Raw genomic sequence first — 14099 nt, forward strand, 5'->3', positions numbered from 1 at the left:
GATTTCACATCACTTCTTCCAAAGATGATATTATCACAGGCCTTAGGAAGGTGGACAGCTTTGGGGGATCTGAAATGTAATCTCTGGCAAAGGGGAGAGCAGGGGCAGGGATGCTTACTAAGAGGACCACTGCACCCTGTAGCTTGGTTTGCTAATGCAGCGGTAACTAAGAGCTACCCCAATGGATTGTTTTTAAGTGAACTATTGATTTTGACCTTATATCATGTTTTCTTCCTCAAGTGGCCAAGTGAGGAAAGGTGCTCAGAGACTACAGATGCCTGGCTTTTGGGGAGGATCAGGAGATTCTCTTCCTTGAAGCTGACTCCTTATTTACTTCTCAGGGCCTAAAAGGGGGTGGGTCCTCTTGCCTTTCCTTTGAGGAGGCTAGTCCAGTCTTAGGAAGGAGATGTGGAGGCCTCCTGGAGGAAGGGCATGGAAGGTGGTGGCGTATTTACCTTGTCTTCTGTTGTCGATCCTGCATATCTTCTTTCCCTTAGAAACTCACTTTAATTCTTTTTTATACTCTGTGTGTACTGGTATACACCTCAACCCAGCTCTGCCAGGGCACTTTAGGTCACCTGATGGTAGGAGGCCAATGCTGAATGGACAGAGGATTACATGAAAAATTGTATTTAATCTATAAGATTATTGTTTAAACAGCTATAGCGATGGAAGATTTACATGCCTTTTCTTTTTTTAGTTATGAAGAAATGCCCTTTCTAGTTAAATATTAGGTCTCAGCTAATTTTCTTGGTATAATTTGACTATAGATTTATTGGATTCTGATGGACAAATTATTTTATTATATCTATTTCAGCTTCTTAGTTTCTATAAACTAGGAAAATTTGAAATAAGAGCTGCATATTTATTATCTTTTAGTGTCGGTCAAACTATAGAGTATTTAATGATTTCATACGTACTGAGTGATTTTGGCTTTTTTCCACCTGGCTCATATACTATACTGTCCTCAGAACCTAGATCATTTTGACTAAATACATTTTTTTTTTTTTACTTGAGTTTGACTAGCATTTGGAAACCATGGATGATATCATAGAATAATAGGATTTTGTGGCTGGGGAGGGACATTAACATCATCTTTGGTTTACCTCCCTTGTTTTATAGTTGAGAAAAATTGATGCCTGGAGAAGGTGGTTAAATTGATTGCCAAAATTCACTCAGCTACTGGTTAACAAAACTCTGCTCTAGTTTTCTTCCTATGACATCACTTTTCTTGCCTTAACTGATTTCTGAATTTAAAGAACACACACAGAAAACCTATTTCATTCAATTCATCAAAATCCGTCTTTGCTATAGTTGACTTTTACCAACAGCCAGCCAGTCATGGGTCTAACATTTGAGTAGCTACCAGTTCTTAGAGTGAACCCTGCTTGCGAGTTATTGGGGAAGACAGACATGTGAGTAATTCCCTGGGATGTATTTCGTCAAGTGCTGGAGAGGTAGCTCTTGTTATAAAGGGAGATGGCTTGCTCAGTGACACCAAACAACCAATGTTGTAGCTTTGGGAAATAAGTAGTTAACTTTTAAGATCATTTGGAAAAAATTTTGAACTATTAAATGATTTGAACTTAAGCTAGACAGGCCAGGTCATGCAGAATAAATACATGCCTGAATTAAGTTTGAATTTAAGATTGTCTGGGGGGAAAATAATTTTTCTTAATGGGCGTTGAGTTTTACAGGAATAACTTTGGTTTTTCAGCTTGGATTTTGGATGTTTGAAGTTATGAACAAAAGTCATATGTTCTAACAAGAGAGCAACATTCCTACTTTGCTGGAATTGGCAGCCTTGTAATGGTGATTGTATAACTAGGTTAGAAGAGCAAAGTTCTGTGCTTTCTAATAAAATGCTACCTCTTCCATCCACAGCTGTCCACTCCTATTGCTGCTGCCCTCCTGCAGAGGCTTTTTCCTCCCTCTGCCCACTCTGCTTCACCTGCCCTGTCCTCTTTCCTGCTGGTCTTTCACAGTTACCTCTGGAGCTCCAGTTCTCTTTGGAGGTCTCCTCTGACTCTTCATAGTGCTTCTTTCTTTCTCTCTTCAGTTTAACTGAAACCTGATTTTCCTCAAACTCCTTACACGTATCTGGAAGCCGGTTTTATTACACTCCCTCCCCATTTATGGGTCAGGGGTCAACTCTTTCTTTTCTTTAAAAAAAAATTATTTTAGGTAAAATTTTCATAACATAAAATTAATCACTTTAAAGTGAACAATTCAATAACATTTAGTATGTATATGTGTAGTTGTACAAACACCAACTCGCCTAATATAGTTTAAAAACATTTCCAATGCTCAAAGTAAAACTCTTTACCCATTAAGTAGTTTCTTCTCATTCCCCCTTCCCCCTAGCCTCTGGCAATGACCAATTTGCGTTCTATCTCTATGGATTTATCTATTCTGTATATTTCATATAAATGGAGTCAAACAGTATAAGACCTTTGTGTCTGGCTTTTATTTAGCATAATGTTTTAGAAGTTCATCCAAATTGTAGCATATATCAATATTTTATTCCTTTCTATGGCTGAATAATATTTCATTATATACATTTACCATAATTGATTTATTCATTTATCTGTCAATGGACATTAGGACTAGCTCCACATTTTCATTTTTATGAATAATGCTGTCATGAGCACATGTATAAATATAGTTGATTGAGTACCTGTTTTCAGTTTTGGATGTATACTAGTATCTAGGAGTGGAATTGTGGATCATATGGTAATTTCTTATTTAAGTTTTGAAGAACCACTGAACTGTTTTTCACAGTGGCTGAAACATTTTGCATTCCCCATCAACAGTGTACAAAGTTCTAATTTATCTACATCCTCGCTTACACTTGCTATTTTCTGATTTTTATTTTTTTAATGAACATGATCCTAGTTGGTGTGAAGTGATACCTCGTTATGGTTTTGATATGCATTTCTCTAATGATTAGTGATGTTGAGCACCTTTTCATATGTTTGTTGGCCATTTGTGTATCTTTGGAAAAACATCTATTCAAGTCCCTTGCCCATAATTGAGTTGTCTTTTTAATATTTTTATTAATTTCAGAGAGGAAGGGAGAGGGAGAAGGAGAAACATCAGTGATGAGAGGGAATCATTGATTGGCTGCCTCCTGCACGCCCCTTACTAGGGATTGAGTCCGCAGCCCAGGCATGTGACCTGAATGGAACCGTGACCTCCTGGTTCATAGGCCTCCTGCTCAATGACTGAGCCACGCTGGCCGGGCTGAGTTGTCTTTTTGTTGTTGAGTTATGAGTTCTTTATGTATTATGGATACTGGGCCTTCCTCAGATATACTAGAGACCTGGTGCACGAAATTCGTGTACCACGTGGAGGGGGCCTAAGCCAGAATCTGGCCACCGTGGCTCGGAGTATGCACCCCTGGTAGGGTCCATGGGTTTGCTGGGGGCCTTGGTCTCAGCCGCGGTGTGGCTTGGAGCACGCCTCCCTGAACGGGTCCTTGGGTCCGCTGGGGGCCTTGTTCCCAGGGCAGGCGATGTGTGCCTGCACTTGAACCACCAGCGGGAGTGGCCTCGTAGCTGGGCAGCACTGCATTCCCCCTGGGGGCCTTGCTCCCAGCACAGAAAGGCTCCCAGGGCAGGCTGCGTGATGTGCCTGCTCCTGAACCCCTGGCGGGAGTGTCCTGGGAACTGGGTGGTGCTGGGGCTCGGGGCGGGCTCTGATTGGCCACGGTGTGTGTCTGCTGGGGCTGGGGCGGGTTCTGAGCTGGTCATGATGCAGCCTCTCGAGCTGGTCTGGCCATGATGTCCCGGCCTAATTTGCATATTTCTCTCTTATTATATAGGATAATTTGCAAACATTTTCCTCCATTCTTTAGGTGGTTCTCACCTTCTTGATAATGTTGATGCACAGAAGCTTTCCATTTTTATGAAGTCAAATTTATCTACTACTTTTGCTCATGCTTTTAATGCTGTATCTGAACATCCATTGCCACATCCAGAGTCATGAAGCCCTATGTTTTCTTCTAAGAGTTTTATAGCATAATATTTTATATTTAGGTTGTGGATCTATTTCCATTAGTTTTTATTTATGGTATTTGGTAATGGTCTGAATGCATTATTTTTCCTGTGAATATCTTCTCCCAGCACCGTTTGTTGAAGAAGCCATTTTCCCCCCATTAAATGGTCTTGGTATCCTTGCCAAAAATCAACTCACTAGAAATATATAGGCTTATTTCTGGGCTTGGTGTGCATGTCCTGTTTATGTTGGTACCACAGTGTTTTGGTTTCTGTGGGTTTGTGGTGAGTTTTGAAATGGGGAAGTGTAAATTCTTCAATTGTGTTCTCATTTTTCAAGATTCTTGGGCTCTTGGTGGCCACTTACAATGCCATATTAATTTGAGAATCTGCTTTGTCATTTCTGCAAAGAATAAATAAATAAATAAATAAAAATTTAAAAAGATGGTTAGAATTTTGATAGGGATTGTACTGATAGATCCCTTTGGGTAGTATTGCCACCTTAACAATAAATAGTAAATCTTCCAATCCATAAAGATGGCCTGTCTCCATAATTAGGTCTTCTTTCCCATGTTATTCTCACTTAAATAGTGAGCATGAGTAGTCTAATAATTTTCTTCTCAATCTTGTTGTCAATGTTTAGTATGGAAATTCTGAGCTTTCATGTTCTCCTTCAGTTCATAGTGCTTTGCCAAATTTAACTTTTAGTATATTTGGGTACTTTAAGGGAAAGTCAGAGGGAAGTTTTAATAACTTATTATTACTAGTGTTAATCTTGATATATCAGAGATGTTACCATTACCAATGTAATGGTGTGTTTGTTTTTCAATTGTGTTTTGTTGTGTGGGGGTTTTCTATACCTCCCACTGACCTTTATATATTATTTTAGGCAGTAATTGGATTTTTGTTTAATTAATTGCTGCAGATGTATGTGTATGTCTTTAAACATTTTTGAAAACTATTTTTTTTCAGTTAACTTAGCGTTTATAGAAAAACCTGAAAGCTAAGAGAAGAAAAAAACTAAAGTATGCAATAAAAGTAACCCATAATTCACCATTCGTCATTAACCACTGTTAATATTATTTTAGTGTTTCCTTTCTTTTTTGAGAAATGGAGCACACACATTGTACATATACATATACTTCTAACTTTAATCCTCTGGACATTTATTATTACCTACTATGTGTAAGAACTATTCTAGGTCAGACATTATTAAAAATTTGCTGTAGCAGTTTGTATCTTACCTGTTTTTATTTAACATTGCACTCTAAGCAAAACCCAGTTCATTAAAATTTATTACAATAGTGCTGTTCATGGCTTCCTGGTCTTTTTCAGTATTTTTTGGTCCTTAAAGCCTGTCTTTACAAGGGAAGCTCAATATGTCACATACATGAACAGGGAGAGATTTGATTGAAAGGATGTAGTGGCTTGGGGTACCATCTCTTCTCCTCCAAAGACGAGAAACTGTGAAAACTATTGTTCTCTGTTATGAATGCATTATAGTTTATTAATCAATGCTCTAATGCCAGTCATATATATTCTTTCTTTTCTTCATTTTTAAATGTTTCTTTGGTTAATATCTTTTTACATAAGAATTTGTATCTATATTTGATTTCATTAGGATTGATTGTTAGACATGGAATTACTGGATCAAAGAGTATAAATATTTATAAAACTGTGATAAATATTCACAAATTGCTTTCTTACCATACCCTGCCTAACATTTAATATTATATTTAAAGAATATAGTGTTTCTGTTAAATATAGTTTACATTCCTTAAAAAAATACACACCTATAAGATTACTGATTCATTAAAAATAACAAGCTTTATGGGAAAAATAAGGCTATGGGTAAACCACTCAAGACCTCTGCAATTTTCAAACAAGTACTAATAAAAGCATAATTGGTACCTTATGAGATAACTTGGATGGCCCAGTCAAGCCACTTATAATGGCTGAAGCTGCCTCAGAGGAGAGTTAAAGATATTAATACATAACAGGATGGAAATTGCTGGCTTGCATCGCCTTGGAATAGTGCAGCTGAGGGTACCTTTCTAAGATGATGGGGCTGCCATAGAGATGGGATCCAAGCACAGGCCAACAGTGCTCCTCTGAGGAGGGAGCTCTGAGTTCAGGTGCTCATTTTTAGTTTTCTTAAAATAGGGCTGAGGGGGCTCCTGCCTGCTAGTATCTGAGCCGAGTAAGGGTCTTTTCCTTTCCCACTGAAAATTGTAATTCTTTACCAGCTTTTCTAGTTTCTCTTGCCTAGGAAAATTCAAATGGTAACCCACACAATTTCCATGTTATATGGGCAATTGTTATTTACTAAACACTTATAAGCTAATTGGTGTTTATAGGAACCTGTCTTATGACAGAACAGACTGTATTTGCTCATTTGATAGGCAAAACTTTGCATCTCTTTTTAATGGTTTCTTTGAAAAATACAAACCCTTTCCAACTAGGAGTTAACTACCTTAATTAATAAAGAATGTTTATTTCAAAACAGTGTCCTCAAAATCTGTAGTCAGAAAACAGCAGCTTGTTTAGCGATTGCATTACGACTTCAATATCTCAATTGCAATAAATTTGAAATTTTCAATATATTTTGGTGGGTCACAGGGCTCCAAACTTTCAGAAGCTTATGAATATTAATTTATTTGTTGAGGATAGTAGTTATGGTTTTGTAGTGACTCTCATTTGTGGGAATAGCATTACCCAGGATTATGCAGCATTCAATTACTAGTATACCACCAGAGAAAACACGGAGTAGGGGAATCAAGTCAGTTCAAAATTGGGTGTTTTTATGGTGCATATGCTTATCTGACATAGGTTGGTGGGGAAAAGTTGAAAGTACTGGTAAGTAACTGAAGTAATTGGTATAGAGGCCGGTAAGAAGAAAATGATAAATTATTGGTATAATAGAATGGGAGAAACAAGAGGATTATAGACAATTGAGAAATGAGCCTAGAGAACAGCTAGTGTCACAATAATAAAGGGAAGGAGCTAAAGAGCCACTAGCTATTGAGATATACAGCTGGAGATTTTGGAGGTGGAGCAATTTACATATTGTTACCGTTCATAGAAATGGATTGCTTTGGTTTGGATAAAAGTTATTGGGTATTGAAGAATAAAAGGACCATTGAAGGACAGGTTGAGGATGAGTTGGTCTCAGGGACATTGGAGTCTGTCATAATAAGTCATAGGAGAAGGACATGTAGAAACCTTATAAATTGGCCTTAGTGAACGAGGTAGCTAGATAGTGGGAGGATAGAAGGTGGCATAGTTTAATGGAATGTGCCTAAATGGAAACAGGACTTTTAATAAGGATGCTCAAATAATCATCTGAGGAGGTTGTAGGGATCCAGGGCAGGGCCCACTGAGGGTAGGAGAATGGGTCATTCGGTCTCTACAGGGCCAGTGATGCTTCAAGAAGGTGAGGTGACTGTGGAAGTCACAGTGGCATTCGGGGAGGACAGTATACAGAAGGGTCGTTGACAAGAAGGGATCATGGATGGATGACCATGTAGTAAGCATGCCAGCAAAAGTTGAAATCCAGATAGGTTTTAGAAGGTTAAGGAAGTTACAGACTCCAGTCTTTGCCCAGCGTCAATTAGAATGGTGTGAAGTTGCTCAGAGGTGTTCCAAAGAATGTTTATGAGTTAGGAACCATGATTTCTATCCAGAATTTGAGTTGGTGGAACAGGAGAGACCTTGAGCAATGTGGGAGAACAGATGTCCCCAGGATGTTGGAAAGGAAATTGGCTGTATCCCTCAGTTTCACGAGAGTAAGAATTTAGAGAATTTCAAGTAGGACATAAACCACAAATTATTAAATGACTGAGTGAATGGCTTGAGGATGTGTTCTCCTTTTGTTCTTTATTTCTTTTCTACTTACAGCTCTTTTTAAGGCAGTTGGATTTACAGAACTCCTATATGTTCTTGATACTTTGAACTGTGTCTGAGAAACTTAAATATTTACACATTGTTGTTATTATTACCAGTAACAACTATAACTGCTATTTATTAGGACCAGAGTTCCTTTTCCCTGTAAAAGATGTTTGAAGTGTAAATTCGGAAGTTGTTGATTATGTATGGTTAATTAGTTTTTCTAAAACTTTTATGTTAGTGCTAGTAACATTCTGTGGTATGTAAGCTTTTTAAGATTAGAACAAAGAGGTAAAAATCAATTGTTGATTCTTTTCCCCCCTCCACTTTTAAAAATTTTTGGTAAACTTTACATGTAATGAAATGCTCAGATTTAATATCACGTAGTTGTTTGAGTTTTGGGAAATGCATACACTGCCCCAACTAGAAATAGAGCATTTCCACCATCCCAGAAAGTTCCCTGGTGCCCTTTGCAATCAGTTCACCAGTCTTCCTCCCACCCCGCTTCCCAGGTAGTCATACTTCTCCGACTTCTATCAGGATAAATTAGTTTTGCCTGTTCTAGAACTTTATATAAATAGAATTATATAATATGTACTCTCGTGTATAGCTTCTTTCTTCACTCATAGAGACTTTGAGATTTACTCCTTTTGTTACAAATCCTCAATAGTTAATTTTCTTAGCAGAATAGTATTTCATTGTGCAAATATACCAAAATTGGTTATCCAGCATGGACATTTGTATTGTAGACCCACAGGTTGATAACCGCTAGCAGGGTCGCCTAAAGACTATCGGAAAACATAGATATTTACATTACGATTCATTAACAGTAGCAAAATTACAATTATGAAGTAGCAATGCAAACAATTTTATGGTTGGGGTCACCACAACATGAGGAACTGTATTTGTCTTTATTCTATCTTATGGTTAATTTCTTTATCATGGTATTTGATAAATAGGCGTGAGACCCATGAATAGGCTCAGTACATATGAAGTTTACATTTCATTTGGTTTACCTGAATCTTTTCCCTCCAATGCGTGAAATAACATATGTCATGCATTACTAGAGGGGTCACCTGAACATACTTTAAATAACAATAAATCAACTGAAAGTTACTCCCTGCTCTTATTCTTTCAGTTATTTTGGATTATCATGGAAAAGTCTCTTTTTGATTCTTTACCTCTCTTAAACACTTGTTAATCCCCTACCTCCCCCCCCCCCACACACACACACACCCTTTTTGTAAGGACTCAAGTTCACTTCTAGTATTTAGCTAGTAATTAGTAATATTGTTTTATTTTTTAAATTGATTTTTTGGGGGTTACCTTGTATTTTTTCAGTTATTACTGATTTTTTATTCAAGAAAGTGATAAACTTGGGCCTTAAGTTTTTTTCTTTTAAAAATTGAGTCAATTTTAAAGAAAAATATTAAATACATGAAGGATGAAGGAGTATGACAGAATTGGAGTATGTCAGAGTTGGAAGTTGGATGTGGCCCTGGTTAAGAATGTGGTGTGGGAATGAGTGAAATTTGAGTGACTCCCCCCAGCATTTCTCAGGAGTCCCAATTATTTCTCCTTTATCTGCAGTACTAACTTGTTGTTTCACAAGTATTTGTTGAACATCTACTTTGTGCAGAAAACTGAGAGAGAATACAGGAGAAACATGGTTCGCTCCACCTTATAGTCCAGGTAGGGCGGGGAGGATATATGTTTGTGCAACAGCTGTTGTGAGTGTGCTGTGGTCCGTGCTGCCAGAGCCGCCAGGCGTCATGCCTGTGGAGCAGCAGCAGGCTGAGGTCCCCTCTGGCTGGGGTCTTGAGGCCTTGGCCCACACTGAGTGTTCTCACCCAGGGGCCTTTCTTCCTTCCATGTGACTCTCTCTTCCTAAATCCACATCAGTTCTGGGGGGAGAAGGGGCATTACTCGGAGAAGCACTGGGTCCAAAAGGAAGAGGGTCACGTTGGCCCGCGGAAGACAGGATGGTTACTAGAGTTCTGGTCCCAGCACCCTGTGTTCAGCCAGATAACCACTTCATTGTTTGGAACCCCAGTTCCTTCACCTTTGTGGGTGTTGATGAAGCCCGGTGTCCTTCCTGCTTCATAAGGCAGCACAGTGGGAGGCGTTTGTGATGTGCGTTTGTACATCGGTTTTATCTTCACTGTTATTTGTACTTGAAATACTGATGGTTAAATATTTTGAGAGTATTTCAGGAGTTTAATTATTTTCTCTTTATTTTTTTTTCTAGGTCTCGATGCAGAACTTTATTATGTGAGAAATGACCTTGTTAGTCACTACGCTCTATCCTTTAACCTATTAGTTCCCAGTGAGACCAATTTCCTGCACTTCACTTGGCACGCAAAGTCCAAGGTAAGAGCGTGGTCAACCGAAGATGCCAACCTAGCCCCGCGTAGGCCCAGAGGCGGAGGCAAGGGCTGCATCTGAGGGGTGGGCTGCCATCTGCACAGAGGGTCAGTGGGTGGAAGGCTGTAGCAGCACTAGGTCCTTTCAGATTTTTATTTTAAATCTTTAGCCTATTCCTCTAGGCTTCTTTAAGTCTTTTAAAATGAGGTAGCCATTATTTATGTGCCTAGCTCAGTGGTCTGCAAACCACAGCTCACGAGCCACATGTGGCTCTTTGGCCCCTTGAGTGTGGTTCTTCCACAAAATACCTCGTGCGGGCACGCACATACAGTGCGATTGGAACTTCGTGGTCCGTGTGCAGAAGTTGGTTTTTGGCTCTCAAAAGAAATTTCAATTGTTGTTCTGTTGATATTTGGGTCTGTTGACTAATGAGTTTGCCGACCGCTGGTCTAGCTTATAACAGAACACTTACATCCCTTCAGGCTTTTCAAGCTGGGATGAAGGTCTAGTTTGAAGGGGCATTGCAACTGCTAATGACTATGCTGTGATGGTGAAGCAGTATGAGTGGGGGTGGGAGAATTGGTGGGTTAGGTGTTTTTGACATGTTTGATATAATGGATATAGTTCTCCCATCTATGGAGAAACGGTGAAAGTGAGGTACAGCTGATTCAGGCACCCATGTGTGCTGTGGCTAAGCTCCCTTAACCATAAGGGCACATCTTGCTTTATTTGCTGAATTCTTCACATTTCCTCAGACTCCTTGAATACAAATTTTCTCAAAAGTCAAAGAATGGGAGGCTCAGTGTGGAGCCAACCTCCTCCGTTCAGCTTTATAAATAGGCTTCTGAGTAGGATTTTATTAGGGAAATAAAAATAATTTTGCTACTAAAAAACAAATAAGAATACCAATTGTCAGAGTGCGTGTATGTTTTTTTTTTAATGTATTTTTTATTGATTTCAGAGAGTAAGGATAGGGAGAAAGAGAAAGAAGGTATGGAGTAGAAGGGGAGGGAGGGAGAGAGGGAGGGAGAGAGAGAGGGAAAGATCAATGAGAGAGAATCATTGATTGGCTGCTTCCTGCACACACACACACACACACACACACACACACACCCCTCACTGGGGATCGAGCTGAAATCTGGACATGTGCACTGACTGGGAATTGAACCCTGACCTCCTGGTTCATAGTCCAATGCTCAACAGTTGAGCCATGCCAGTCGGGCTGGAGTGGTTTTTTTAAAAGTATTGTAAAGTACTGGCTGTTCTGTATTTTTGCAAAGTCTTTTAAATTTGACCACTTTAATATAGATTTTTATTTCTACTTGTAAAGAAATAGTGGTTTTTGGGAAAATTCAAATATTATAGAATTGTTTTAAGAACTTTTAAAAACTTTGTAGATCTGTACCCAGAAGTAGTAATTGTTTATAGTTTGGTATACTTCAAGGCTCATTCCCCCCCGCCCCCCCTTTTTAAACAAAAAGGGGATTTTATGACACATGTGTTGTACAGTATTTCCCCCCTACCTAATACTATATCTTGGCATTTTTCCATTTCTCTACTTATAGATTTAACTCATTCTCTTTTGCGGCTTTGTAATATGATATTGTAAGGAAGTATGATTTATAGTTATTTAAGTGCCTCATTGACACATGGATTTTTAATAGCATTTTACTATTTCAAACAGTGCTTCCTTTCACTCCTACAAATAGTTTTCTTCACTTCATTTGGCAGGCAGAATCCATGGTAACAGGACGATGGAAACAACTGGTAGTTGCTGTTTCTACCTTTGTTATTGATGACTATAGAAACATAGGAAAAATGTGTGTGTGTGTGTATGGTGTGTGTGTATGTGTATATATGTGTGTATGTGTACACATTAAGAACATCTTTGTTCAGAAATTTTTGTGCTTTTGTGGCGTTATTTCTGAATAATAAATTTTCATAAAGAAATGATTAGGTCAAAAACACTTATGCTTAAAAAATTTTGATTTGACAATGCCACATTATTTTCCCTTCCCTCTCCCACGATGGCACCAGTGAACCAATATTCCTTACAAAGTGAGTAAGTATAAATAAAAATGATTATAAAAATAAGCATATATTCTTCTTCTTATTATATATACCCATGCATACTTTATAGAAACAGTACACCCATACAAATTCATGCACTAAAAGATAGGAATGTCGTGGTTAAAGTTGTTAGTTGGGTGCTGGGTAAAGCATGTATGCCTTACTGCCTGGGCCACCCCAGCTGTCCAGCATTGTTGCCTAGGGGTTATTCTAATATGGAGAGTGCTTTTTTAAGCGTGGATAGATGCAGAAACAGAGGTGAAGAGAGGAAAATTCATGTGAAATAATTAAGGGCATTTAGTACATAATAACCTGGATGTGGTATAGATAATTCAGAAAAAGTTCACTGGAGACATTTTTATCAGAAATGTGTCTGTTTCAATGAGTGTGTACCTGAATTCTTCAAGGAAACTGGGCTTACACATTTTTCAGTATTCTTACATAAAGATTATGTGAGGGGGCTGGTAAACTTAATTTTGACTATTTCAAACAAAGAAAAATTGTAAGTATAGTAAAAAGAATTCTCATATATTCTTTACCCAGATTCACTAGTTGTTACTGGTTTGTTCCATTTACTTACTTTATTATTTATTCTATCCTTCTTTCTCCCCACTCTCACATGACCACACTTTTTCCTCTTTGAACTGTGTGGAAGGGAATTGCAAGCATCACATCCTTTTAACCTTAAATATATCAGTGTATATTTTCTAAGAACAAGGACATTCTTTACATTAACATGGTCAAAGTCAGGAAACTTAACACTGATGCAATAATATTACTTTACCACAGGACTCACATTTTGTCAGTTATCCCAATCTTTATAGCTCTTTTTTTTTTTTTTTTTTACCCAATTTAGGATCAGGCATGTAACTACCGTGTTTCCCCGAAAATAAGACCTACTTACAGGTTTCCTTCTGAGTGAAATATAAGGCATCCCCCTGAAAATAAGGCCCCTCCTAGGTTAAACATGAGAGATTTGGTCCACTGATTCTAAAAGAAATGGAGTCACAAGAAATTCACCAGGAAATTCAGGAATTGGATTGTTATGATGATGTTCCAGAAGATGATGACATGATTGTCATTGAATAAATGAGTAAATTCTTGATACTGTAGGATTCACAGTTTGTCTGGTTTGTGTTGACAACTACCGTATACAGGTAATAAATTTCCTTTATTTTCACTTAACAATGAAATGTGTACCGTATTCTTCTTCATGGAAAAATAAGACATCCCCTGAAAATAAGACCTAGTGCATCTTTGGGAGCAAAAATTAATGTAAGACACTGTCTTATTTTCGGAGAAACAGGGTAGTTGATGTCCCTTTAGTTCCATCTTAAACTGTGCCCTTTGTTTGTTTCTTGACCTTGACAATTTGGAAACATACAGGCCAGTTACTTTGTAGAAAGTCCTTCATTTTGAATTGTCTGAGGGTTCCTCTTGATTCGATTCAGGAATGTCTCTGGCTGTAAACACCACAGAAGTGCTGTTCTTCTCAGAGCACACGCTGCCAGCTTGCTCCATCGCTGGCGCTGTTAGCTCTGGTCACCCGGTTCCCCAGGTTTTTCACACTGCAGTTTTCTTCTTTGTGATGGATACATAATTGTGGAGAGAGAATTTGAAATTGTATTTTAAAAATCCCATTCCTTAACCACACTTTCAACCACTAGTTTTTGCATATCTGCTAAAAATAGTTTCACTTTCCAGCCAGTGCTGTCATGGAGAGTAGTGTGTTCCCTCTCAGGGGAGCAGTCAGATCTGCACGGGGCAGCCACGTGGTAGAACTGT

At 38.4% G+C, this 14099-nt stretch overlaps 1 protein-coding gene across 2 annotated transcripts in view; it reads left to right on the forward strand.

The window, feature by feature from the left end:
- Positions 1-14099, forward strand: part of RYK (receptor like tyrosine kinase) — an 82388-nt gene that overhangs the window by 15505 nt on the left and 52784 nt on the right. For both annotated transcript variants that reach the window (XM_084902139.1, XM_084902140.1), the window contains exon 2: positions 10129-10250. In XM_084902139.1, the coding sequence (XP_084758265.1) occupies positions 10129-10250 (122 nt within the window). The remainder of the gene's footprint in view (positions 1-10128; positions 10251-14099) is intronic.

This window comes from Pipistrellus hanaki (assembly GCF_964339955.1).
Source record: "Pipistrellus hanaki genome assembly, chromosome: 13".
Taxonomy (NCBI): domain Eukaryota; kingdom Metazoa; phylum Chordata; class Mammalia; order Chiroptera; family Vespertilionidae; genus Pipistrellus; species Pipistrellus hanaki.